This window comes from Rhinolophus hipposideros (assembly GCF_964194185.1).
Source record: "Rhinolophus hipposideros genome assembly, chromosome: 19".
NCBI lineage: Eukaryota > Metazoa > Chordata > Mammalia > Chiroptera > Rhinolophidae > Rhinolophus > Rhinolophus hipposideros.
This window is the reverse complement of record NC_138065.1, coordinates 41,422,562-41,446,760: the sequence shown is the minus strand read 5'-3', so window position 1 is coordinate 41,446,760 and position 24,199 is coordinate 41,422,562. Positions and strand designations below refer to the sequence as shown.

The window sequence follows — 24,199 nt, the reverse complement described above, 5'->3', positions numbered from 1 at the left end:
TTGAGCCATGGTGGAAATGATGAGAAGTGTTTGGATTCAGGACATGCTATAAAGGCAGAGCCCTAAGGGTTTCCTGGTGGATTGGGTGGAGAAGGGTTAGGGTTGTGTGCACACTCTGAGCCTAAGCACCTGGCCCATGTGCTCTGCCCTACGTGCATTGGTGTTGATGGTTCTTACAGGACATTGTGAGAAGATAGTACCGTATCCGGGGAGTTAGTGAGAGAGAACTCCACTCACCAGCGTAGGTTGCTTAGTCCTTAGACACCATCTGGCTGCACCTGTGGCATCACGTTCTAAGAGAGGAACTGGGGTAGGTGTTGGTGGCGTCCCAACCTGCCTCTCAGCTCAGAGTCTGAAACATGCAGAAAAAGAGCAGCAGAGTCTGAGAAACTAAAGTCAAGTCAAGGAATCGGAATGTCAGAAAGCTTTCAGGACAGACACATCTGAAAAGAAAAATCCTAGGTGCAGTAAAACGTGTGTCCTTTCCATGTAAGGCCTTTTCCTTTTTACTTCTCTCTCTCATAGCTCCCAGTTGAGAGAGAAAACATGCAACATTTCCAGAATAACCACAGAGAGAATGAATGGACTCACATGGAATGTGACAAAACCAAAGATTAAGTCCCACACGGGGTCACTGAGGACTGGCCGTGCATGGCTCCAGTCAGATAGGGGGAAGGTGCAGCGGCTCCCCGAGAGCCCCTCTCTTCACTGCACCCACCCTACTCTTTCCTACTTAAATCAACCACAAAACCTATTGTGAGAGAACACGAGGACATGGTTCACTAGGATGGTGGCCAAAGAGAGAGCCAAAAATTCCACTTGTTTATTTACTAGGAATCTGATTTCCCACCCCTGCCTTACTCACATGGGGTTGAGTAAATCTTAATTTGATTGAGTTCTTACCAGAAAAGCAAAGGGTAACCCTGCAAGCCCTCTGAGTTGCAGGTGCAGGACAGAATGAGGAGGAACAGGGAGGGTGGAGACCAGTGGAAAATATCTTCGGGAGGCCAAGAAGTTTATAAGGCTGATGAGCTTGAGAAGGAGCAGGTGGGTGGGGGTGGGGGGTAATGCCGAAGGGCACAACGGGAACCCCTGGGGACAGGGTGATGGGGAGACCAGATGGACTGGCATTTGGTCAAAACAGATGGTGGGCTTTTACTTTCAAAAGGATTTGTAAATCCTAGGAACCAGGAGCCATAAGGATAGTGGGGTCTTTAATCCTATTAGCAGAAGACAAAAGTGTGCTCGTTAAAAATGTAAACACACCAATTATACAATGTCTATTATCAAAACTTCGGGACAGACTACCAGCTTGGGAAACTCCAAGAAATCTCTGAATTCTTTGTCGGCAAGAGAAACTGCAGAAATAGTCTAGGCCTTATAAGTTAATATAAAGAGTCTAAAGAATTTAAAGCAAATGTATTAAATATACATAGTGAACCAAGTAAAATGGGATGTATTTGCATGAAATAGGCTTGCTTACATACAGAGCTGGAAGAACAGCTAACAGTGCAATCAGGGACTGATCAATTACTTAGTATATTTTGAGGATGTACTGAGCCAAATTTTAAAATCTAAGCACCTGTTGCTTTCCAAAAAATTGTCCCCCTCGCCCCCTTCCCTATTTGCTGTCTGGATCAGCCTGACCTCAGTGCAACCACAGCAGCTCTCCTGGTTACTGAGTCACAGGAACTCCGTTGTTGGTTCCTGGTCACTATCTCAGCCATTGCTTGAGGGTCCGGACTTATTTCCATAACCCTTTTACAACAGGACTTATCCTCAAAGAGGCCTCAGTCATTCAATGTGGTGTGGAGGTGTTCTTTTGTGCTCCTGTGTGACGCGAGTGTGGAACCCGGTCAAGCAGAGCCACGATGGCTGGACACAGCAGAAGGGCACTGTGTAGGGCTGTGTGCTCCAGAGTTCACGAACGCTCGTGCAACATCTGATTCTCCTGCGAGGAGGAAAAGCCTCATTTCATTTTTAAAAAGTCACATCCGTGTTAAGTATTGAGAGGAAGTTTAAAGTAGTGTGACTCACAAAAGTCACTTTTGTGTGTAGAATGTACCCATTAAGTAAATGTCAACCCTACAGTCTCAGTTTTAATGCTATTTCATAAATAATTTTTTCCTTAATTTTCCCGAAAAGAGTAGCTATTATTTTGTGGTAGCGATTGAATAGCGTTGCTTTCCAGCACCACTGACTGGACCTTATTTGTTTTTTCCCCTGTAAAGGTATGGAAACCTGACAAGCCTAAACTGTGAAGATGGAAGCCAGAGTTCCTCAGAGTCCAAGACCGTGATCAGAAAGTGAGTTCTTTCTCTGCTTTCCAAGCTCACACTCAAGACATACTATCTTGAAAGAATGTAGTTTACTAGAGTTGTTGTCATTCCTTTGTAATGTTGCCATGTTTTTTTCCATAATGCACAAGAGCATAGAATTACGTTTTTACTGTCAAATGATATTCATTTATTCATCCAGTAAAAATGTATCGAGCACCTACTGTTTGCCAGACCCTGTGCTAGGGGATACCGCCATGAACAAAATTAGTAAGTCCTACCTCTTCTGAAGTTTATGTTTTAGGAGAGAGAGAGAGAGAGAGAGAGAGAGAGGGAGAGGGAGAGGGAGAGGGAGAGGGAGAGGGAGAGGGAGAGGGAGAGGGAGAGGGAGAGGGAGAGGGAGAGGGAGAGGGAGAGGGAGAGGGAGAGGGAGAGGGAGAGGGAGAGGGAGAGGGAGAGGGAGAGGGAGAGGGAGAGGGAGAGGGAGAGGGAGAGGGAGAGGGAGAGGGAGAGGGAGAGGGAGAGGGAGAGGGAGAGGGAGAGGGAGAGGGAGAGGGAGAGGGAGAGGGAGAGGGAGAGAGAGAGAATCCACACAGAAAAGGAAGAAGTAGATAAGGGAGCTGGATCCTGATGGAGAGTGTGATTTATGCAGGGTACCAGAAATGGGTTTCTGATCCTCCCCCTTCTGAAGGCCTTGGGAAGGACATTGAATTGTATTCTGAGGAAGATAAGAAGCACTTACAAGGCTTTGAAGAGAACAGTGCTATGGCTTAATTGATACAGAGGGTGCCAAAAAAATGTGTGTACATTTTAAGAAAGGAAAACTGTATTAAAATTGTAATACTCAGTATGTCCTGATGACAAAAGATGAATACAAGTCACGTTTGACTTCTGCAATCACAAGAGGTGCCCAAAGTGGTTACCATCAGCGTCCAGACACTTCTGATTATGAACTACTGCTTCAGCAATGTTGACCAAAGTGTCCACTTGTATATGTTGTTTTGGCATCACCAGTATTTTTAAAGGCTTACTTTGGCTCTGTGGGAAGTAGTTTATGCTGATGAGAATGATCCTGGAAACAAGCAGGAAGCATCCATGATGCAGGGGTGGGGGCCACCGCTATGGCACTGATGTCCTTGAGTTGATGAGGTACATGTCAGACTGCCTGAAACCGCCTGTCATAGATGCTCCTTTTGGAACCCAAAGTGTGGGACGTAATCCTATGGAATTTTTAAATCAGAAGGTTGAATGATGGACTTTTTTCTTCAGGAGCCAGGGATGGGAAGGTTAGAAAAGTGTCTTTTTAACTCTCAAATTAGGCTCCAGGTCATATTTATGCTTTTTCTGGGATGGGCTATAACTTTCCAGAAAACCACACACTCCACTGTCGATATTTGAATACCAAGTGTAAGACACGGTAAGTAGGACAAATACTTTATTCCTGGAGAGCTTGGGGAAGGCTTCCTGGAGATGACATTTGACGTGGGCCTTGGGGAATGGTGACAGTTTGGGTGAGAGAGCCATGCAGGCAGAGGGAAGAGTGGGACCAAGTCAGGGACATGCAGCATATGTGACATTTTGGGGAACAACACAGATGTGGTTCTCAGTGTGTAAGTTTTGCAAATGGAGTAAGTGGAGCTGAAGCTGGATTGGGGTTTATTGTGAAGGGCTTTCACGTCTCACAAGAGAATTTGGACTTTCCTTGGTAAGAAGTAGGCAGTCAACCTCAACCAGCTGTCCAGGAGGAAAATAATACGAGGTAGATGATAGCAGAGAATGGATGAGACTTGGTGCCTTCTTGCTCAAAGTGTGGTCCATGGACCAGCAGCACCAGCGTCTCCTGGAAATGCAGGGTCTCAGGCCGCACCCCAGACCTACATTAGAATCTGTATTTTAACAATATCCTCAAGTGATTCCTATGCATTTTAAAGTTTGAGGATCATAGGATGAGAGGGGTTTTGTTGTTGTTAATTTTGTTTATTTATGCATACTAACTGCAATAATAATTTCTTAAAAAGAGGCTTTTTATAATGAGTATTTCTAAATGTATACAAAAGAAGAGACACTGTAAGAATTGAGGCACCAGCTTGTCAAATGTAAACTCGACCTGGGACCAGATTCAGAAATAAGTGTGTTGTTATCCACTCTTTTTGGAATTGTGTCAATTCTAGAGCTCCCATTCAGCTAGCCGCCTGAACACTCCAAGGAGAGTTAATAGTCTGAAAAATATCCAGAACTTTCTGTGTACCAGGGGGTGTTTTGAGATTCAGTAGGTTTCTGGGAAGTAACAGTTACAGAAAATTAATTTGTACCCTGGACATGAAGAGTCATGCTTATTATTTTGAAGTCCTGTTATTATAAAACTTCATTCAAATTCATTGTCCACCAGGAATAGTAATGTGGGTGAAATTCCAGTATAAGCTGTTTTAAAGGGCTTTACAGTTTTAAGCATAAGAGGCCTTAACAAAGGGCTTCACACAGAACTCCCCTGAGGGATCCATTATCTCGCTCCTTTCCTAAAGCCTCCTGATGAAGTAGTAGAAAGTTCTTGACCCTTTTTCTCAGACTGAGTTGGCTTTTTAAAAAAATTATGCCTGATGAAAATATGCCACTTTATGTTATAATGGGTCACTCTGTCCTACAAATACTGCGATGCTATAAAATTCCTTCTCTCTGCTGACCTCTTTCTTCCGTCCATTTCTCTTTCAGCTGTCCTTTGTACTGTTCCCCCTGCTCCCCCACTTCTCCTTTTGTTATTTTTCATCGCACTTCACCATTGTCTTTTAATTTCTTTTTCTAAACTTACCCTGCTCCTGATCATGTCTGTGACTACATGGGGTCACTGCTGTGTCTTTCTGAGAGGAAGTCAGGGAAGCACCCTCTCCATTCCATGTGTCATATGTTGAAAGTTCCTCGATCACCCGGGGGCTCTGGCATCTGACGGGTAGCAATGACTGAAGGCTGGTAGATGTGTAGGGGATAGGGCTACATGATAGTTCTCAGTGGGGGTGATTTTGCCCTCAGAGGACATTTGGTAGTATCTGGAGAAATTTTGGTTACTTCGCCTTGGTGGGGGGATGCTGTTGGCATCTCATGGGGGAAAGGCCAGCATTGCTACGAAACATTTTACAGTACACAAGACAGTCCCTCTTCCTGCTCAGCAGAGAATTATCTGACTTTCAGTGTCAATAGTGCCTAGGTAAGGAAACCTGCTATATGGCCAGGAGGCTACAGTCCTCCAGTGGAAACTGTCTTCCTGAATACATACATGTACAAATAGAACCATGCCTATTGGGAAATCTAATTGTTCATATCCCTTCTTATAATTAGGAGAGTCAAATACTGAAGTAGCCCCAGGAGCCAGCCTCATGGAAGGTGAAGGACCCTGGATAAGGAGCCTGGAGAACTCAGATTCGAGCTCCTCGCCCATTCCTCTGTCACTTACGGGCCTTCTGACATCGTCATTTTACCTCTCTCTGTCTCACTTTCTTTACCTGAAAAATGAGTGTGTAGACTACATGATCTCTGAGGTCTTTTTAAGTTTAATGGTGTTCAGTCTAAATTTTATTTAGCTTTCTCTATCTTTTCAAAAATGAAAATCAGAAACAGATGTGGTCTGTTTGAGAAGTCCCCCAGACTGCTTTTCTCTGTTGGAAAGACTATGTAACCAGTTTTGATAAAATACGAGGACAAAATAGACAGCTTGTTACTCATCATGACATCACAGCTGCTCGCTGTGGTCACTAATAAAGAGCTGAGCTAACGCGTTGTCTGGGGGATAAGGCAAGGAGTGGCAAAATGCCCATTGTTTTCTTTTGCTGTGAATCTGTCTTGTGATTTCAGGTAGGACACAGGCCCAGGAATTCAGTGACATTCTAAGAAGTAAACATCCTGTTTTGGGGCAGATGCCTTCAGTCTTGGAGAGTTGTAGGGGTGGGGTGGGGGTTGGGAATCACTGTTGGGTTTAACCATGAACAGAAAAATGCTCAACCGTCATTTGGTTTTTCAGTTTTTGCTGTAAAAGCGTAGAGCAAGGCTTACATTTATACAGGCTCCCAAGTCCCAAGATAACAGTCTTGTCTATATTTCTAAATATGGATCTAATCAACCTTGCAGAGGACAGAATGTAAAAAGAAGGAAAAGGTGGAGATACAGATGAAACAGTCGAGATGAGAGATTGGTTTCTGGTGTTTTGGACCACAAATGACTAGGGTTTTTCATGCATTTCCAAAAGAATCAGATTGTGCCATGAATTCCACTTGTAACTCCAGCCCCGCGTATTCCCAGTTTAGGCTTTGTGCAATATCGGGAACCTTTAAAGTTATCTGGCCAAAACAAGAATTCCTTCCATTGCAAGGAATTCAACTTCCAAGTCTTCTAGATGTTGGAATCTTTGCCACCCGGTGGTTTCTGATGTTAACGCTAGGCTGACAGCTATAGTAAGACCCACCATGTTTATTTCTCCAGTTCCTAAACTTGCTATTATTTGGAAATCAGGAAACTCACTTCCTGTGATAAAAGAAAACATCTCTGCCCACATTCGTTCTACCTGTACCCTTTTCCTTCTTCCTGTTGACATTTTTACGTGATATAATGCTGTCTGTTTAGAATAAGTTCAACCAGACAGAAAAAGGAACCTTTTCCGAGTGCATATTTATTACAATCACTGAATTCAGAAGTGAAGAGAATGTAAAGAAGGGATATTCACCATCCCGGCCTTGATACCTCTGATATGGAGCTGAGATTAGAATATATATATATACATGATTAGAATATATATATGCATGTATATATATAACTTTATTTAACGAGGTTTAAAACTCCTCAGGAAGTGACACTTTTTTATTTACTTCTTTCCTTTAATGACTATTACAATGTTGAAATCGCTTCTGTTTCCTTTTCTTTGATTGACTCTCATCACTTCCCTTCTGGAATGCCATGTTTTGTTTTCTCAAACTTTACCATAGCAGTGCTTTAAACTGTTGAAATCATTCTGCTTTCATCTCCACACATTCAGATGATATGAATGTCATTCTTGTAATCTTTTCCCAGGAATTGTAAACAATGACACTAGATTTTGGTCATTGGTAAAGAGTCGCGTAAATAGTAGTTATCCAAGACATTGAATGCACTTTGAAGAAAAGAGAGATGAGTTCAAGAGAGCTGGCTGTGATTCTTCAATGCCTGGGAAACTGAACAGTGGAAAGTATTAAAAAAATATCTTCCCAGAGGGTTTGCAATCAATATTCATTCCAGCAAATTCAAATACCCTAAAAAGGCAATTAAAATTAATCTGAGTGGTTATAACAAAAATGGGGGAAATAAAGAGGGGTGAGAACAGAGCAAAAATGAGATGTGAAACTCCAGATTTGCTATCATGCGAAAGGAATATTTTTAAAAAGTAAAAGTTCAATAAAACGAAAGAAGTGGAGAAGTAATATGTCATCTAAATGAGCCTGATATTGTCTTTAAAACATCCATACTGGACAAAGAAAAAGAGAAATTATAGTTATAAAAGTCATAGAAATCTTGAATCCAAATTGTGCATTTAAGGGAAGAGAGGAGGCTCCCAGACAGAAATTACTTTTCTAACAACTATGGAGGAGTCAGACAACATTGATAATCAGCGATACGAAAAGAAGGAAAACCAGTCACCTGAGAATCTCCTAGGGTTGTTCTACATGTTAGAGAAAAGGAAACGGACATCACCACCAGACTCTGTCACTTGATTCACCCTGCATCCTTCTTGATGGTGAAGATGACAATAACTGTCCTCGCCACCCTGGCCACCGCCACTAGCTACAGTCTGAGGTGCGCTCCCTTGTGCCAGGCATTCTGCTGGTCACTTTGTATCTTTTACCATCACAGACAGGCTCTGCGATATTGTCCTCATTATACCGTGTTTCCCCCAAAATAAGACCTGACCGGAAAAGAAGCCCTAGCATGATTTTTCAGGACGACATCCCCTGAACATAAGCCCTAATGCATCTTTTGGAGCAAAATTTAACATAAGACCTGGTCTTATTTTCGGGGAAGCACGGTAGGTGTGTAAACCAAAGCTTTAGAAAAGTTATGTACTTTGACTAAGATCCAGCAGCTGGTTAAGAGAGAGGTCAGGCATTGGAAGTCAGGTCTAACCGACTCCAAGACCTGGACTTCTCGCTATTTCAAACAGAACTTAAGACCTCAGGTGCTCGAAGCCCAAAGATCCCCCTGCCTTTGCCTGTGTCACAGCAATAGGGCCCCTGAAAGAAGTGCGTGAAGAACTAGGTTGCAATATCACTGTCGTCTAACATTTTAGCTTGTTAGCATTCAGAGATCTTTGCACTGGGGATTATTTCCTTTATTCTGTGTTATTTTGCTGGGCTTTATTATTGAATGAACGCCCTGAGCAAGGTTCCCAAACAGCTGTTAGGAATGTGGAAGTTGGGCTTGTTTCCTGGGGAAGGAGATGGGTTACAGGATGTGAGAAAAGAAGAAGGAAGCCCAGATTCGTCAGGCCATCCATCTGAGTGCCTGCTTCCTGTTCTTGGGGTCTCGTAGCATGTCATTCATTACCAACGGGAACGCCATTCTAATGGAGAAAACCATAGAAGGCCTCAGCAAGGTTTACACGAGAGGCCTAATATAACATAAAAACTCCCTCCTCAGACTGCAGTTGGAGAATAATGAGTTAGTGGGGTCCCTGAAAAAGAATTTTGGTGAGTGGCAATGTCCTTTCTAATAATGAGAATCAATTGGCTGCTTAGTAGGAATAGTCCCTTGTTCAGCACTGTATATCCTTTAATATTCTCATGATAACGCTGAGTATTAATAGTCCCATTTGACAGATGGCAAGTCAGAGGGAGGTTAAGGAGCACGGCCAAGGTCATACAGTGAATAAGTGAAAGAGCTGGGATTTAAGCCAGGCCTTGACTATATGGCCTCTGCTTCTTTTCCTGTGATGAAAATGAGAATATTTCTCTGAAGTACTTAGTCTGGACCCTCTTGTTTGTCTGCTTTTTATTTTTTTGTGTGTGTGTTTTTAAAGACTTTTTTTAACAACAGTTTTAGATTTATATACAATTTCAGCCGATAGTACAGAGTTCCCATACACTTCCCTCAGGTTCCACTATTATTAACTTCCTACTACCTTTGTTATAATTGATGAACCAATGTTGATACTTAATTAACTACCGTCTATAGTTTATTCAGATTTCCTTAACTTTTTACCTAATGCCTTTTTTTCTTTTCTATAGTCCCATCCAGGATACCATAGTACATTTAGTTGTCATGTCTCCCTAGGCTCCTCTTGGCTGTGACAGTTTCTCAGACTTTTCTCGTTTTTGACAACCTTGATGGTTTTGACGAGTACCAGTTAGGTACATTGTAGGATGCCCCTTTGTTGGAATTTTCTCATAGTTAGATTGATGTTTTCCTTGTAACTTGACTGAATTTATGAGACTTTGAGAGGAATAGCACAGACAAAGTGCCTTTCTCATCACGTGATATCAAGCATGTTTGCTGTCAGCATGATTTATGACTGCTGAGGTTGGCCTCGATCACCTGGCGGAAGTAGTATTTTTCAGGTTCCTCCATGGAAAACGTCTTTCTTTCCCCCTTCCTCTCCATCCTATATTGTTTGGAAGGAAGTCACCATGCACAACCTACACTGAAAGACTTACGCTCCCCCCTCTTTTAGGGTAAAGTATCTACCCAATTCATTTGGAAAATTGCTGCATGGGAGATTTGTCTTCCCCATTTATTAATTTGTTCAATTATTTATTTAAGTCAGTGTGGCCTCATGGGTATTTATTTTATACTTTGGGTTCTAATGCAGCGCTGCTTTCTTTACTTGGTTGCTCAGATTGTTCCATCTTCAGCTGTTGGGAGCTCTTTGGGTTGACTCCTGTGTCACTTTGACATACCGCTATCATTGTGCGTATCTTTGAGTTGTTGACCCCTTCCTTACTGTATGGCAGTTTTTTCTGAGCCCTTTCTTACTGTAAGAGGCTCTAGACTCATGTTGTATATTTCCTGCCCCAGACCTAGAATCAGCTATTTCTTCAAGGAGACCTGGTTCTTCTTATTGAAGAATGGTAGTAGAAACCAAGATCTGGGTGGTAGGTGTACTTATGGCTACTGGGGTGTCCCTTATTTTAGGTCCTCTGAGCTAACAGCGCTAGGAACTATGTGGGTACAAATTATGTAAATGCACGTCTATAAATATTTCTATGTAGAACCCTTTGTATCTATATTATGGTAAACATGACTTCTTACCGATGACTCCAACTTGAATCCATTACCACGTGGGTCTCTAGCCTCCCTCCCTTGCTTATTTGTAAACTTCCTCTCCAACAGGGAGAGAACTGGCTTCTACCATCTGCCAGTTAATTGTTGAATTCCAGTATAGCGCTGTATCAGAACTGTGAACTCAGACCTGTGGGAAACCGCTTTTCTCAACTGCAGGACAGTGCTTGAGTGGAGTTCCTTTTTGCCTTTAGTCCTAGCCTCACAGTCTGCAATTCTCCTCTTTGAAAAATAGTGAAAATAGCTCATATGTTTTGAGCACTCGGTATAGCCTCGGGACTGTTCTGAATACTTTCCTTGTATTGCCTCTTTTAGGCCTCACAACTTTATGAGGAGGGATCCATTAAGATCGCATTTTACAGATGAGGAAGTTGAGGCTAGGTTAGGTTACTTCTAGTGAGGTTAGGTTACTTCTAGTAAGCCACAGATCCAGGATCCCAGCTAGTCTGCTCCAGAGGCTGTATTACGCTGCTCCTGAAAAGTAGGCACGGAGGGGCCCGCTTAGTCTTCTTTTTCTAACGGGTTGCAGTCATGGACGCACCGAGGACGGTTTGGTGATACGGCATTAAGTCTGTGCACAGTAATTCTCTTCGGGTCTGTGAATTTACCATCAGCTGCTAGGGCCTGCACACGCAGTTTGGGAATGAACGACAGGTGTGTCAACACCCTTGACTTTGATCATCGGTTCTGGGTTTACCTCCCACTGTTGGCCCTTTCCGGCCATATTTACTCCGTATTTCTGTATGTCTTTCCTGTCAGTCCTTTTCTTCCTCCTCCTCGCCTCAGAGTTGTGTCTCTTCTTTAGCTGCTCCATGGCCCCTCTCTGGCTTTTGTGCCCTGTACTTGCCTTCGCTGCTTAGCTCTCACTGTGGCTTTGTTTGCATTGATATCCTTAGGCCTCTCGTAATTCTCTTTCACTTTCCCTCCCAGTGTTCTAATCCCTACTCACCACCAGTACCAACATGTACAATGGAAAGTACAAGAAAGCACTGCAAGATAATCTTGACAAGTTTGGATAACAATGTTTCCATCCCTTCCAGGCTTTTTCAGAAAAAAAAGAATGAGGGAAAGAAATCTCTGTGCCTTTCTTTGTTCTTTCTCATCAGGAAAACTATCTAGCTGGAGGTTTGAGAGGCGGGCTCTCTCTGGCAACCTTCCCTGAAGCAGGAAAACTGTTCTGTGCCTAGGAGAACAAGGTGGAGGGTCCAGCTCAGAGTCAGAGTCAAGGTTACTTGGCTGTCTTTCCCTGAAGGGCAAAGTGCATTGGCTCTGACCCTCAGGGCTTGGCAGTGTCGCATGTCACATTGCTTCCAAGGCCCACCCTCTACATAGATCTTACCATTTCATTAGCTGTATCAGAAAAGTTCCAGTTCTTGGAGAATAGTCTAAAATAGAAAAACATTTTGCTACTTTTGAAAAACGGTTCCATGTCTTATCTTCTGCTAATGATTAAGTAACAATAAATTATTATGTCTGAGGAGAGAAAAGAGCTCTAAATGGACAGCTATTCCTTTTGTCATAGTAATCCTATGTCTTGGCTTGGAGGTTACAAATCATGGGAGAGATGATTTCATCCCTAGAAAATTTTTTATTAAACATTTGACCAATTCTATTTTACTACTCATGGGATTTTAATATGATTTAATACATTTATGTAAAAATCTCTGTATGCATTTAAAAATCTGTGGTTTGAGCATAATAGCCATCTAAATGCTCACCTCAGTTCTCTTACTCTGCATTGCATGCCTGAAGGTCCCCAGGCGTGACTAGATGTTTTGTACTATTTCTTTGTACCTCTCAGCTAAGGCACCTGGCTAGTCTCTTCCAACAAATTATTATTAAGTGTGATTTCTGTTTGGCTAAGAAGTCAAATAAGTAGAACCACTGTCATCATGCTTCATACCTCCTCTTTCTTCCTGTACTTTAAACAGATCTTTATGTCCCTTGAAAGTGTTTTGCTCTCTCTCACCTCAGGCCCTTTGCATATGCTGTTGCCCCAGTCATCAACCTACTAACTCTTCCTTATCCATAAGACCTCAGCATTAACATTAATTCCTCAGAGAGGTCCTCCCTGAAGCCCTGACTGGATTAGCTCTTTCTGAAGGTAAATCCTTCTATGGGACGCTAGACTCTTCGATTGTGACATTCATAACATCAGTAGTTCTTGTGAATAGGGAAAATAAAGGGCACTCGATAAGTATGTACTAGTTTAACTAGTGAATCAATTCTCCCTAGAGGTCTGTTTTCTTCAAAGGAAATAGTATCTTAGAAACTGCATCCAGTTCCTGTCGACCTCTGAGCATGTCTTCCTTTCCCTGCGGAGGTTTGCAGTAGGTTGGAAAAGGTTCACATACCACAATGTTTTACACATTGCCAGTATGCCTGACGTAGAAAGAGCAATCCTGGTTGTCCCCTCTGCTGTCACTTTTGGCCCCCTGCCCTTGGCCACGTACCCAACTTACACCTCCCCTTGGGACTGAGGCGTTTTGCTCTGTAACCCACCAAAGATGACTTTGGAAAAGGAGGTCCATGTACTGGCATTTCTCATTACTGAGTTTAGATTATGTCACAATCTTAATCTTTCCATTTGACTTCAGAAATTACTTCTTCAGGCTTCACAAGTCTGTATTACAGTTGGATGTCCCCGAGTAAATTGGTCCTAAGGAGGAAGCTTCCGGTGGGTGTGGGTGTGGGTGTGTGTGGGTGTGAGTGTGTGTGGGTGTGAGTGTGTGGGTGTGTGTGTGTGGGTGTGAGTGTGTGTGGGTGTGAGTGTGTGTGGTGTTTGTTCACAGTGGCCGTCTTTCTCCAGCCTGCAGCCACATTTGTTGTAGCATGGTTTGTAGTCGATGTCTTTCTTTCTATGATAGGAGGCAAATTCTTTGAGTTGATTACCGTGAGTGCTGATTGATTTTCACTGAGCCATTTTACCTTTCTTAGTTCCTTCCTTTCGTGATTTATGGCAAGTAGTTAGAAGAGTTATGTAAACAGTTATGTTTATCTCCAGGTATCTCGAGATGTGTCCTTATTGACATTATGTCATTTGAAATCACAACTGATCAGTGTTAGGTAGAGGAAGGCAGGTATTATTATGTCTCTTCTCCAGATAAGGGTCAGTGCTTTCAAGCGACCTATCCAACCCCACTGGCTCACAGGTGGCGCAGCCAAGATGAGAATCAGGATTTCCTTCTCCAGTTTCCTTTCTTGTTCTGTGTACAGAGCCAGGTAGCCTCTCTAGTATAAGTCACACCTTTCCTGTAAGTTTGTAACTTTACACCAGGATTTTCCTTCAATACTAAGGTTCTTTACATCCTCCCAACTAACCAGTTCTGGTTAGTATGTAAGTTAGGTCTCAGGAGTGGAACCAAGAACGGTAAGGTGGAAAAGCTGTTGGTCAGTAACCCCAGTGTCTCTGTCATGATTTTATGATGGTGCTTTTTTATTTGAAATCTTAAAAGTTTCACATTTTATCCGCTTCCTAGTTTATCAAGAACAGAAAGTTTCTTCTCAGGACTGGCCCACATAAAGCTACTGTGAGTTTTGGGCACTCATCCAGGACTTTCCAGAAAGTCTCCCTCCCTGGCAGGCTGATAAACACTCTGCTGATAGGAGAGCAGGGGTCTGCTTTGTGTTGTGTTGTGCTGTTTGTGTATGTCTTTCCCTTCTTCTCTTTCTTCTTCCTCCAGCCACCTCCCCTTCATTCCTCTCTTGTGTGAAAATGCTTTTTTTTCTAGCTGATTCGGTGAACTTTCAAAGTCCTTTTAGGCTAAGCTGCAGGGAGGGCACTGTCACAAAGGGTGAAACGGGTAGATTAGTAGAGCTGGTTAAGACCATCAGACTGGGGAGGACAAAATTTGCACCTAAAGGTACGTCCAGTCCCGACTCAGTAAGGTCCCTCTTCAGAACTTCCCCAGACTTTCCGAGGCGGCAGCTTCCCATAAAAATAAGCTCTGTATAATATGCCCCATAGAAATGCACAAGGACGCAGAGATGGAAACAAGGATATACATTTCGTAATTGTTTGCCATTGTGAGGACCTAGAAATAAATGCTTGTAGACCAGTAGAAGACTTACATTAATAATGGTGAGGTCATGCAGGGGAACACTGTGTAGCCCTGAGAAACAGTAAGATCCAGAAGTAGTGAATGGAGAGGTATTGGTGACCTACGATTCCGTGGGGGGAAAAAGCCATGTTGGTTTATATATGCATATTGTATCTATTTAAATGTGTATACATATTCATAGGAAAGTCTAGAAAAATATAACTCCAAACTGTTCACAGACGGTCATGGGAATGGGATTAAAATGAAAGGGAGCAGATATTTTGTTGTTTTAGTTTATACACGTTTCGAATACCTACATTTTTGCAATAAATCAGTTTTATAATTTTTGAATAAACAGTTATAGGGGGGTAAAGGAGTAAATGATACAGTATTGTATTTTAATATCTGTCTTTTACCTGTAATTTTGGATTTCTGCCTGTTTTTTTTTTTTTTTTTTTTACATTATGAAGCTCTGAGGGGTCATTAGGGCCATTGGGTTGCTGGTCTCTCTGTGAGGTTGATGTGTTTTTTTCATTTTGATGGTGTGATGTTAATTATTATCCCTCCATACCTATTTTGCCATCAGTGTCGTTGGAAGAGCATTTTCTCACTGGAATATTAAAAAATATTAACTGAGTGGTAGTGCTAATTAAATTAATTCACTCATCTTTTGAGAAATGCACAACTGTTCTGTAAGAGTCCACCTGATGTATGCAAATGTCAGGTTTTCTGTGTTCTAGGCTATTGCCCCACCTCTGTGCCTACCACAATTCTGGGCTTGTTAGGAAAGAAGGGAAATTATTCATAGAAAAAGTTATATGCCTTATAAAAATGAAGCGTTACAATACCTCTTCATCCTTTTCTGGTATTTGCTTTTGGTGAAAAAAGAAGTAATGAATGCTGTGTGGGGGTTCTCAAAAAACAGAAGTCCATCAATTTGTAGGGTTAGGGTTTCAACATACAAATTTGGGGACACAAACATTTATACATCACAGATGATATAACAAGTGAACCAGACAGCAATGGTTTCCTGACTAGAAGTCCATTAATTTCATCTTACTCATGTTTTCAATTAATCTCAGAGCCCAGATTAATTTCTTCTAGCTTTCTGGAAGGGAATGAAACTTTTGTTTATCTTTTTATTTAATCCAGACTAAAGATTCAGAAAATATTGAATTGTTGTTTCTATGGTTTTATTTGTTTTTTATTTTTATTAGTTTTTTTTATGGTTTTACATTCCAACTTTTATTTGATAGTTTTAGGTCATCTGTTTGCAATATAGATATGTGACTATTATAGTTCCAAGTGCCTTCATGTCCCCATTGGTGAAACCATGATATCCACGTCAGTGAAAACAGTTAACAAATTTTTCTTCTGTGTGTACTTCAATTCCAAAAGTTAAGCGTTAAATCGACGTCAGCTGTGTTTATGCATTGACCATAGTCCAGCTCCCCGGTATGAAATTGGGACGTGTGAAATTTAGACACACCTGCAATTTCCCATATATGGTTAATAATACTCTTAGTCTCTTTACCGTTTGTTAACTACAATAGACAATTTCTTTGAAATATAATGAGATAATTTTAAAATTTGCTGAAAAAAATTTTTTCAGCTGAAAAATCTGGGTCAGTTAGGTCTTCGGCGAAAACAAAGTATCACATGTCTGTCAATAGAACATGCGTTCATTAATTTATTGTCCCCACCATCTTCTCCCGCCATCATCAGTGAACATGCCTTGGCTCTGGGGGTGGCCGGATCGTAATGGGGTTGCGTGGCTGTGTTCTCTGTGGGACACAGTCCAACATGTGCTCACTCTGAATCGGCTGTAAAGTCTTCTTTGAATAAGAAGCATATAATAATAGCGCTCAAAACTCAGTATTCTTTTTGTCAGTCCACTGTTTGTCTCCTTCATTGAATGAGGGGGCTGCCCCTAACCTAGGTAGCTCAGTGTCCTGAGTGACAGGTCCAGAGGGGGCTCTTTTTGTGCCCTGGACCTTGTTTCACCCCAGGTGTGGACTCTGCTGAGCCATCAGAGGAAATCACCCTGACGGTGGCTTTGCTTATCAAGGTTTTCTTTTTTACCTTTCAAAACTTCATAACTTCTCTGCTCCTATTGTTTCTCGCTGAAAACACAGTCTCGTCTTGTAATTTGAGGAGCAAAAGGATAATTGTTGTGAGGACATTTTTGGCTTTTATGCTGCAACCCTGGTGATCTTTGTAAAATTAAATATATGCATTTCTCTCCTCCAAACCTAGGTACTTCCTTTCATCAGTTATATTTCTAGCTTACTGTCAGTCAGTTAATTCCTAAAACGTTAGGAGAATTGATTTTTGTGGTCTCTGATTTGAGTGAATCCAGAATTGGAAACACACGGTCTCGTTGTACAGATTGCTTTGAAGTTACTGTAAGACTCAGTAAATCTTCTTCTGCATGTCTTTTTCTGTCCTGTATGGATTTTTCCAAAGCTTATAGTCCTTTTTTTTAAAATTTATCTTTCCCCTGTTCTCCAACCACCACTTAAAATAATCAAATGTAGTCAGCCTGTTTTCAAGTGCTTTAATTTCATTGGCGTTGCCAGCAACTTGTAGATGAATTACCTATTGACCACCTGTCCAGGTTTTCTTGGGGTGTACGCGGGCTAGTCCCTGGGGTCCACAGATTGTTTGGAGTCCCCACACCCAGCTGTGTGCAGTGACGCTCTGTTTCTCTTTTTCAGTGCAATTGCCTCTATCCTGAGGGCCTGGCTTGACCAATGTGCGGAGGACTTCCGAGAACCCCCTCACTTCCCCTGCTTACAGAAACTGCTGGATTATCTCAAACAGATGATGCCAGGCTCTGACCCAGAGAGAAGAGCGCAAAATCTTCTGGAGCAGTTTCACAAGCAAGAAGTAGAAACTGACAGTGAGTACTTGCTTAATTCCAGAGAAAAAGCTAGATTCTGATTCTGCAACCTCCACATTAAGGAAATGTTTGTCCTACACTTGCTGAAGAGTAAACCTTGGTTTCCCTCCAACGGACAAGCTGGTAGGGGATTAATGGGGGGCGTAAAATAAAATTCTCAAAGTTATTCAAGTGTTTCATTACAGAGCCCTAGCATTTTAGAGCAAAGGGGATTTTTAATACCATCTAGTCTGGCTCCCTCATTTTATAGATGAGGAAACTGTGGCTCAAAGAAGTGAAGTCATTCCGTAGGGTTTCTTCTAATACCATCAAGAGGATGATCTCCTTGGTGACCTTTTATCTTCCCTTGTGAACATGTCCCATGCCGAACCTGAGTTTGCTCAGTTTTTTATCTGCCTATGGTTCCTCCTTCTATCAAATGGAAACTCATCACAAACAACAACCCCCACTCAGCAGGCAAGGAATTCCATCCAGGTCTGCTCTTGCCCTCCCAAAAACTGGGAAGAGGTGTTTCTCCTTGCGCTAGGAAGCACCACTGTAATCTGTCCTCTGCCCACGCAGATTACTGGTCATTTAATGTCTCATGGCTTCATCAAAGGAAGTGTCTATGGCTGTTTTTTCCTATTTGAGGAATTGACTGCCTATTTTCAAAGACAAAAGAAGAGCCAACACTGTAGGTCGTGGGGTGCTTAGAACATCAGGCTTTGAAGAAAGCCAGAAAGAGGTTAGGACAGGCTTTCAGCATGACGTTTCATACCCTCCCCGGCATGCTGGGTGATGGTTGTCATGACGGCTGACCCACTTGGAGCTTCTGACAGTCATTTCCCTGAAGTGATGCCTGATTTCCTCAGTGGGAGAAAGGAAATGGTTCCTCCTCACCGATAAGGGAAGCTGCATCAGCGCCAAAGAAAATAACCTTAAATTCCAAACAGTACCTGTTGAGTTTTTTGTGTAGGGGGGACCAGTGAGGGGAAAACGCAGTTGCATCATTAGAAGCTGCCTGCCAAGGACGCTATATCTTGGGTGACTTCATCTGCCGGGAATGTTTGAATACCAGGGGCACCCCTCCAGCTGCTGGACCTCCACTCCCCTCAGGGCCTGCCTGCCTGTCTTTGTGCTGAAGTGGAAAACGCTGTGTTGGAGCCCAGCTCTCCCCACTGGGGCTGCCCCTGGCTCTGGGCCTAATTGGGGAACCGGTGGGACCAGTCGTTCATTGTTTCCGACCCAGGGACTGGAAGGCAGAGCTCATTTGGCAGGCTGAGGCTGGAGAGAGGGAGGTTGCTGGACTTTGGAAAGGCTCTCAGGCAGTACCCAGGAATTAATTTTTTTCTAAGTTTGGAAATTTTTAATCAAGAAAGCCCAAAATGGTGATTATTAAGTACAGTTGTCATTGCTGAAAAGGAATTTGAGGAGCTTGGTTCCCATGCGCTTATTTTACCCAATTTCATGCCGGCAAAAGCAACAGGCTTTCTCCTACATGTTTTCCACAAGTAAAATCTCGCTTCAAGTTTTCACTTCTGCACTTCTGGAAGAGAGTCGAAAGCAGAAACAGTGAAAGCATGGACTAGTCCCCAGAGAGAAGGGAGCCTGTAATCTTCATTCATAGCACCCTCCAAGGTACATACCAGGCTGCTGTGAGTGTTGGATGGATGAGAGGTTAAAGTCTTACCACATATGCCCCTGGGCTGAAGCGGGTCAGCCTCTACCTTGCACAGTGATGGGGGTGGATTTCTACAGAAGCGAGCAAGAGGGTTGAGAGGCCCATTCTGAATCTTAGCTTGGGATTTTCAAATGTCTTAATCCTGCACTGAATGAGAGAGAACCAGAGTTGTGTGTAGGAAAAGTGGTGAGATCCTGGGGTTTTATCTTTCTTTAGCTCATACCTGTTTGTGTCCCTGACTCTGGAAAGGCAGCGATCAACCCCTTCTACTTTCTCCAGTCATAACCCAGCCCCATTCACATCAGCACCTTCAACTCTGGGGTGAGAGGGCCAGCCTTAAACCTTTCCAGCTCTGGTGACAAGTATGGTCACCAGACATACTTGTCACCAGAGCTGGCAAGGACTCACGTGGCTCTTCAGTGGCGGAAGTGATGTAGGGCCCACTCTCAGCACCCTCTTTCCCCTAGAAAACTAAGAAAATGCCACCCCAACTGGATCAAGGTGTCCCAAATTCTTGTATTCTACAAAGAAAGAGAGAAAAGGCTTGAAAAGTAAACATTCTGCGGAAATAGTAACACACTGATTTAAATTTCTGCTAAGATATAACTGAATACAGCTAGTTTTTTTGTTTTCTTTTCTTGAGAACAGATTTAACAGAGAGGAGACCAAGGAGTGTGAAGGGCGTTGAGATTGGAAACAACCCAGGAATTGGGGAAAGGTTGCAGGGAAGGGAGGCTGGGGGTTCAAGTTAAACTTCATCCAATTCCAGTCTTTCAAGATGGAGACGGGTTGTCCTATTCCATGCGCTGAGTCCTCCAGCTTTCGGTCTAAACTCCTAGATAGTAATTTTTACTTACTTCCTCAGGCTGTGCCCCACATAATTTGCTAATTGATGATCTTATCTATAATAAGGCTCAGGTGAACTTAGTTTAAGACTATTCTGCTTTGTGCATGTTTAACTTTAGATCGAAGCTGAAAGCTACCTCAAGCATTTTGAGAATTCTAAGGACTTTTAAAGAATTCTAAGGGCTCCATCAGCATTTCTGACACCAAAATGGCTTATTCTACTCCCCAAAGCCTGACCTGCCTTTTTGCCCAGTCCTTCTCGGCTTCTGTTGTAAATACCTCTCACCATCCTCAACTCCATAATTAAAAATTGCATACTTAGGATTCAGGAAGTAGTGGGTTAGTCCTTGAGCTGACGGGAGGGTATGAGAGAGCCCAAGATGAGGGCAACCCCCTGAATGTAGCCCAGCTTTGCTTTTCTAGACTTTGCCCCACCTGGCTTTGGCCTTGGCCTAGGAGCCAGTGGTTGGTCAAAGACAAAAGGCTTCTGAACATAATAAAGACTCAAAGAACAAGCAGAGGATGTGAAAACCTCCATTCCACGCAGAGTTATTGTGCTTCCTGTTCTCTCTCTTTGGGTTTTCTGAAGGATTAGCCCTCTCCTTCCTAAAGGAAAGTTCAGTTTGACTCTATAAACAAGATTATACACAGTGGCACCAAATAACTACATTTTTTCCATCTGTGAACAGATGGATTTCCCAGCACCAGCTCCGTCAGCCTGGAAGAGGAAGAGGAACTGGAGGGTGGAGGGTCGGCAGAGTTCACGTGCTTCTCAGAAGATCTCGTGGCAGAGCAGCTGACCTATATGGATGCGGTACGTCTTCTCTTTGTGCCTCAGAAATGCTTCTACTTAAACCCCGGGGAATGACAGTACTGGTGGTCTGGGGAGGGCAGTGGGGTAATGTGATTTAAGTCTTTTCAAATCCTTGAGAGAAGCTCTGCCTGTAAATGCAGAGTGAAGATGTGACCGGAATCAATCATCTGAATGATTCAGGCCTAAGCTCTTCTTGCAATCCTGGGTGAAGGGGCTTTTCCCTTGGCACTGGATGCTCCCGGGGATATAAGAATTTTAATCATGGTGACACAGAATCTGCCCTGTTCCATGCATATTTCTCTCCCTTTAAAATCATCAGTATTTCAAGATCTGAACTGTTTATTTGGAGGATTGCAAAGGGGCCAAAGAATAAGTTAGGATAAAATGAATTCACCGCGTCCACATGTGACTCTGTGACAGCTCATTTCCATATGGGCTTCCTGGGCCTTTGAAGTTCGACTATTTTTTTTAGCTGGACAGATTTGATTACGTCAGTCACATTTCATAGCTCAATCTTAGCTGGTAAATACCAGTTAAAGAAAACGATCTATTGTGAATTATCACAATGGTTTTAGCTCTCCCGGACTCACCCCTTTGAACAAAGCAGCATAAAAAGTGGCAGGTTCCGCGTAATGAGCATGTAAATAAACTCTCTGAAGTGCACCGGACAGTCTGTGTACAGTAAATCCTGCTGTTCTCTCTTTTACACAAATCCTTCCCCACCTTGTATTGAATTGTTGTACAAAGGAGCATCTGCTTTTGTGCAACAGGTTTGTTTCCAGAGGTGTTCCACAACTGACAGCCTAAGAGAAAGATGGAGAACGTCATTGATCATGACGGTTAGGCAAAGACCTGGGAACCAGGCTTCACCAGGCTTTCTTCCTTTGACTGTGTGACGTTGAATAACTTTTCCTTTCACAGGCTTCTTACTCTCTTCATTTTAAATAACGTGAAATAGTGACATCAATGAACAGCGCATGTGTTGTACTTCGGTGGGTCACTGTTCAGCTGGTCCTGGAATGTGTGACACACGTTCCTGTGTGTCACAGATAATTCATGATCATGAGTGCCCAGGACACACCATGGATATGATTTGGACGTCAAAATAAACTTGACCACCTTTTTCTTTTCTTTCCTTTTCTTTTTTCCTTTCTTTCCTTTTTTTTTTTTTTTTTTTTTTTTTTTTGATGAATAGTATAGACTTTTTTACCTGGCTTTCCTTTGACGGAAAACTCAAAATGTTTTGGGGCATGTAAATTTCCATCTGGTCATTGTGTTTCATTTGCTCAGTTGAGCAGATTTAGAAAGAGAATGTGGGCTTTTCTGATCAATTCATATATTAATTATTTACTTGTGCCTGTTGAAATTAACACCGTGAGGCAAATCAAGTAGAAAAGGATTATTTGTCTATTCACAAAAATACCAATTTACAAGTGACCCAGGTGACGTGGTTTGCCATAGGAAATGTGTTGTCCTTACGGTCAATTTCTCTTTTATTCTAGCAACTGTTCAAGAAAGTGGTGCCTCACCACTGTCTGGGCTGCATTTGGTCTCAAAGGGATAAGAAGGAAAACAAACATTTGGCTCCTACCATCCGCGCTACCATCTCTCAATTTAATACCCTCACCAAATGCGTTGTCAGCACCATCCTGGGGGGCAAAGAACTCAAAACTCAGCAGAGAGCCAGAATCATCGAGAAGTGGATTAACATTGCTCACGTAATTTTCTTTTTTAAATTATTCTTTGTGTTTAGTAGATACTAGAGACTGTTCCATCACTCTGTTGAAATGGTTTGTCCATCTGATTGAAAGGCAATCAAAAGGCTGTATGTGAGGGCCCGCTGGGTTTTGTTGTTGTTATTGTTTTTCTTCTAAAGTAAGAAAGAACATTGCCTTTCCTAACTTGGGAGCTTATTTGTTTTTCCTCTTTAAAAAACAATTGGTCCATTGCTCACTTCTTTCTGCTAGTGGAGCTGTACACTACTGCTTCTCCAGGGTGAGACGTTCTGTCTGCTTTTTCCTTTGTTACCAGAGACTGCGTACTGGTTCTGCCCTGTGTTCAGTAAATATAAACTGTTAGTCTAAGTGTCAGACTGCTCTTCAACCCAGAGTGAGTGCCCATTCCCTACCTCCCGCAGGTTTAAAGATCTGGTTCCTTCTCGGAATCTGGAATCTTTTTTCTGAAGGACTCAGATACACAGATTTCACATTAATCTGGGGCTTTTTGAGGGCCTTACATGTGAAGGTGGAGAGGCAGAGTCTATTCCTGGGCCTCAAATATACTTTGCTGAGTGTCAGTCTGGTCTCTTGGGTCAGCTGCTTACATGCGATATGACCTTCACTTATCAGCATCTTATTTCATCATTGAGGAAAAGGTGACTGGTATGTAGTCAGTTGGTGACCAAATATTTCATGAGCTTCTAAAATGTGTAAGCTACAGTTTTATGGTTTGGGGGACATAGATAGGATAAACACAATTAATTTGGTCCTACAGGAGCCTGTAGTCAAACAAGGAAGCTAAAATATGCTAGAATTATCGCAGTCTAGGCAGAAGTGTGGGACCATATAAGGAAAATGCTGCAGAGGTGAAGGGAGGAGAAATCCCTTCCCACTGGGGTGATCAAGGGAGACTTCATGGATACAATGACATTTGAATTTAGCTTTGAATAATAGGATTTTTGGTATTTAAAGATTGGGGACAATTTGTTTTTTTCTAGGCAGAAGAAATTACATCAGCAAAAGCTATGTAATTAACCATGTTGAAAAATAATTATTATGTAATTATTAGTTACATAATTAGTCCTATTAATCCACATTCTGCGCTATATGGGTCACCCCTCAACCTAAACACATTTCTCTCTCTCTCTCTCTCTCTCTCTCTATATATATATATATATAGATAGATAGATAGATAGATAGATAGATAGATAGATAGACACACATATATATATACATGTATATGTATGTATATACACACACACCACACATACACACACACACACACACACACATTCACTAAGCCCCTATCGATAGGGCATAATGCTTAAATTTTAACATTCTCTCTTTCTTTTCACATTCTCTTTCGTTGTCTTTGATTAAAGAGTAAAGCCATAATAGTGCCAGAGAGTTTTTAGGTGGTCTGTTACCAGAGACTTTTTAGTATATGAAGAAAGTAAGAAACAAAGATTATCTTCTGCAACTTAGATATTTCTTATTCTGAATTGAGCTTATTTCTCAACAGGTAAGAGCTACAAAACAAGTTCTAATAGAGTGTGATAGAGCATGGAATTTCTCTGTCTTCTCCATATATATGTGAAGAGGGATATATATATCCCTCTCTTCCTCTCCTCCCCACCCCCACCCCCACTCCCTT

General features: G+C 42.3%; 1 protein-coding gene across 3 annotated transcripts in view; it reads left to right on the top strand.

Moving 5' to 3' along the window:
• The window catches only part of RGL1 (ral guanine nucleotide dissociation stimulator like 1), a 218,881-nt gene that overhangs the window by 157,948 nt on the left and 36,734 nt on the right, over positions 1-24,199 (top strand). For all 3 annotated transcript variants that reach the window (XM_081026003.1, XM_081026001.1, XM_081026002.1), the window contains 4 exons: positions 2,232-2,306; positions 17,323-17,507; positions 20,703-20,827; positions 22,330-22,545. In XM_081026003.1, coding sequence (XP_080882129.1) covers positions 2,232-2,306; positions 17,323-17,507; positions 20,703-20,827; positions 22,330-22,545 — 601 coding nt within the window. The remainder of the gene's footprint in view (positions 1-2,231; positions 2,307-17,322; positions 17,508-20,702; positions 20,828-22,329; positions 22,546-24,199) is intronic.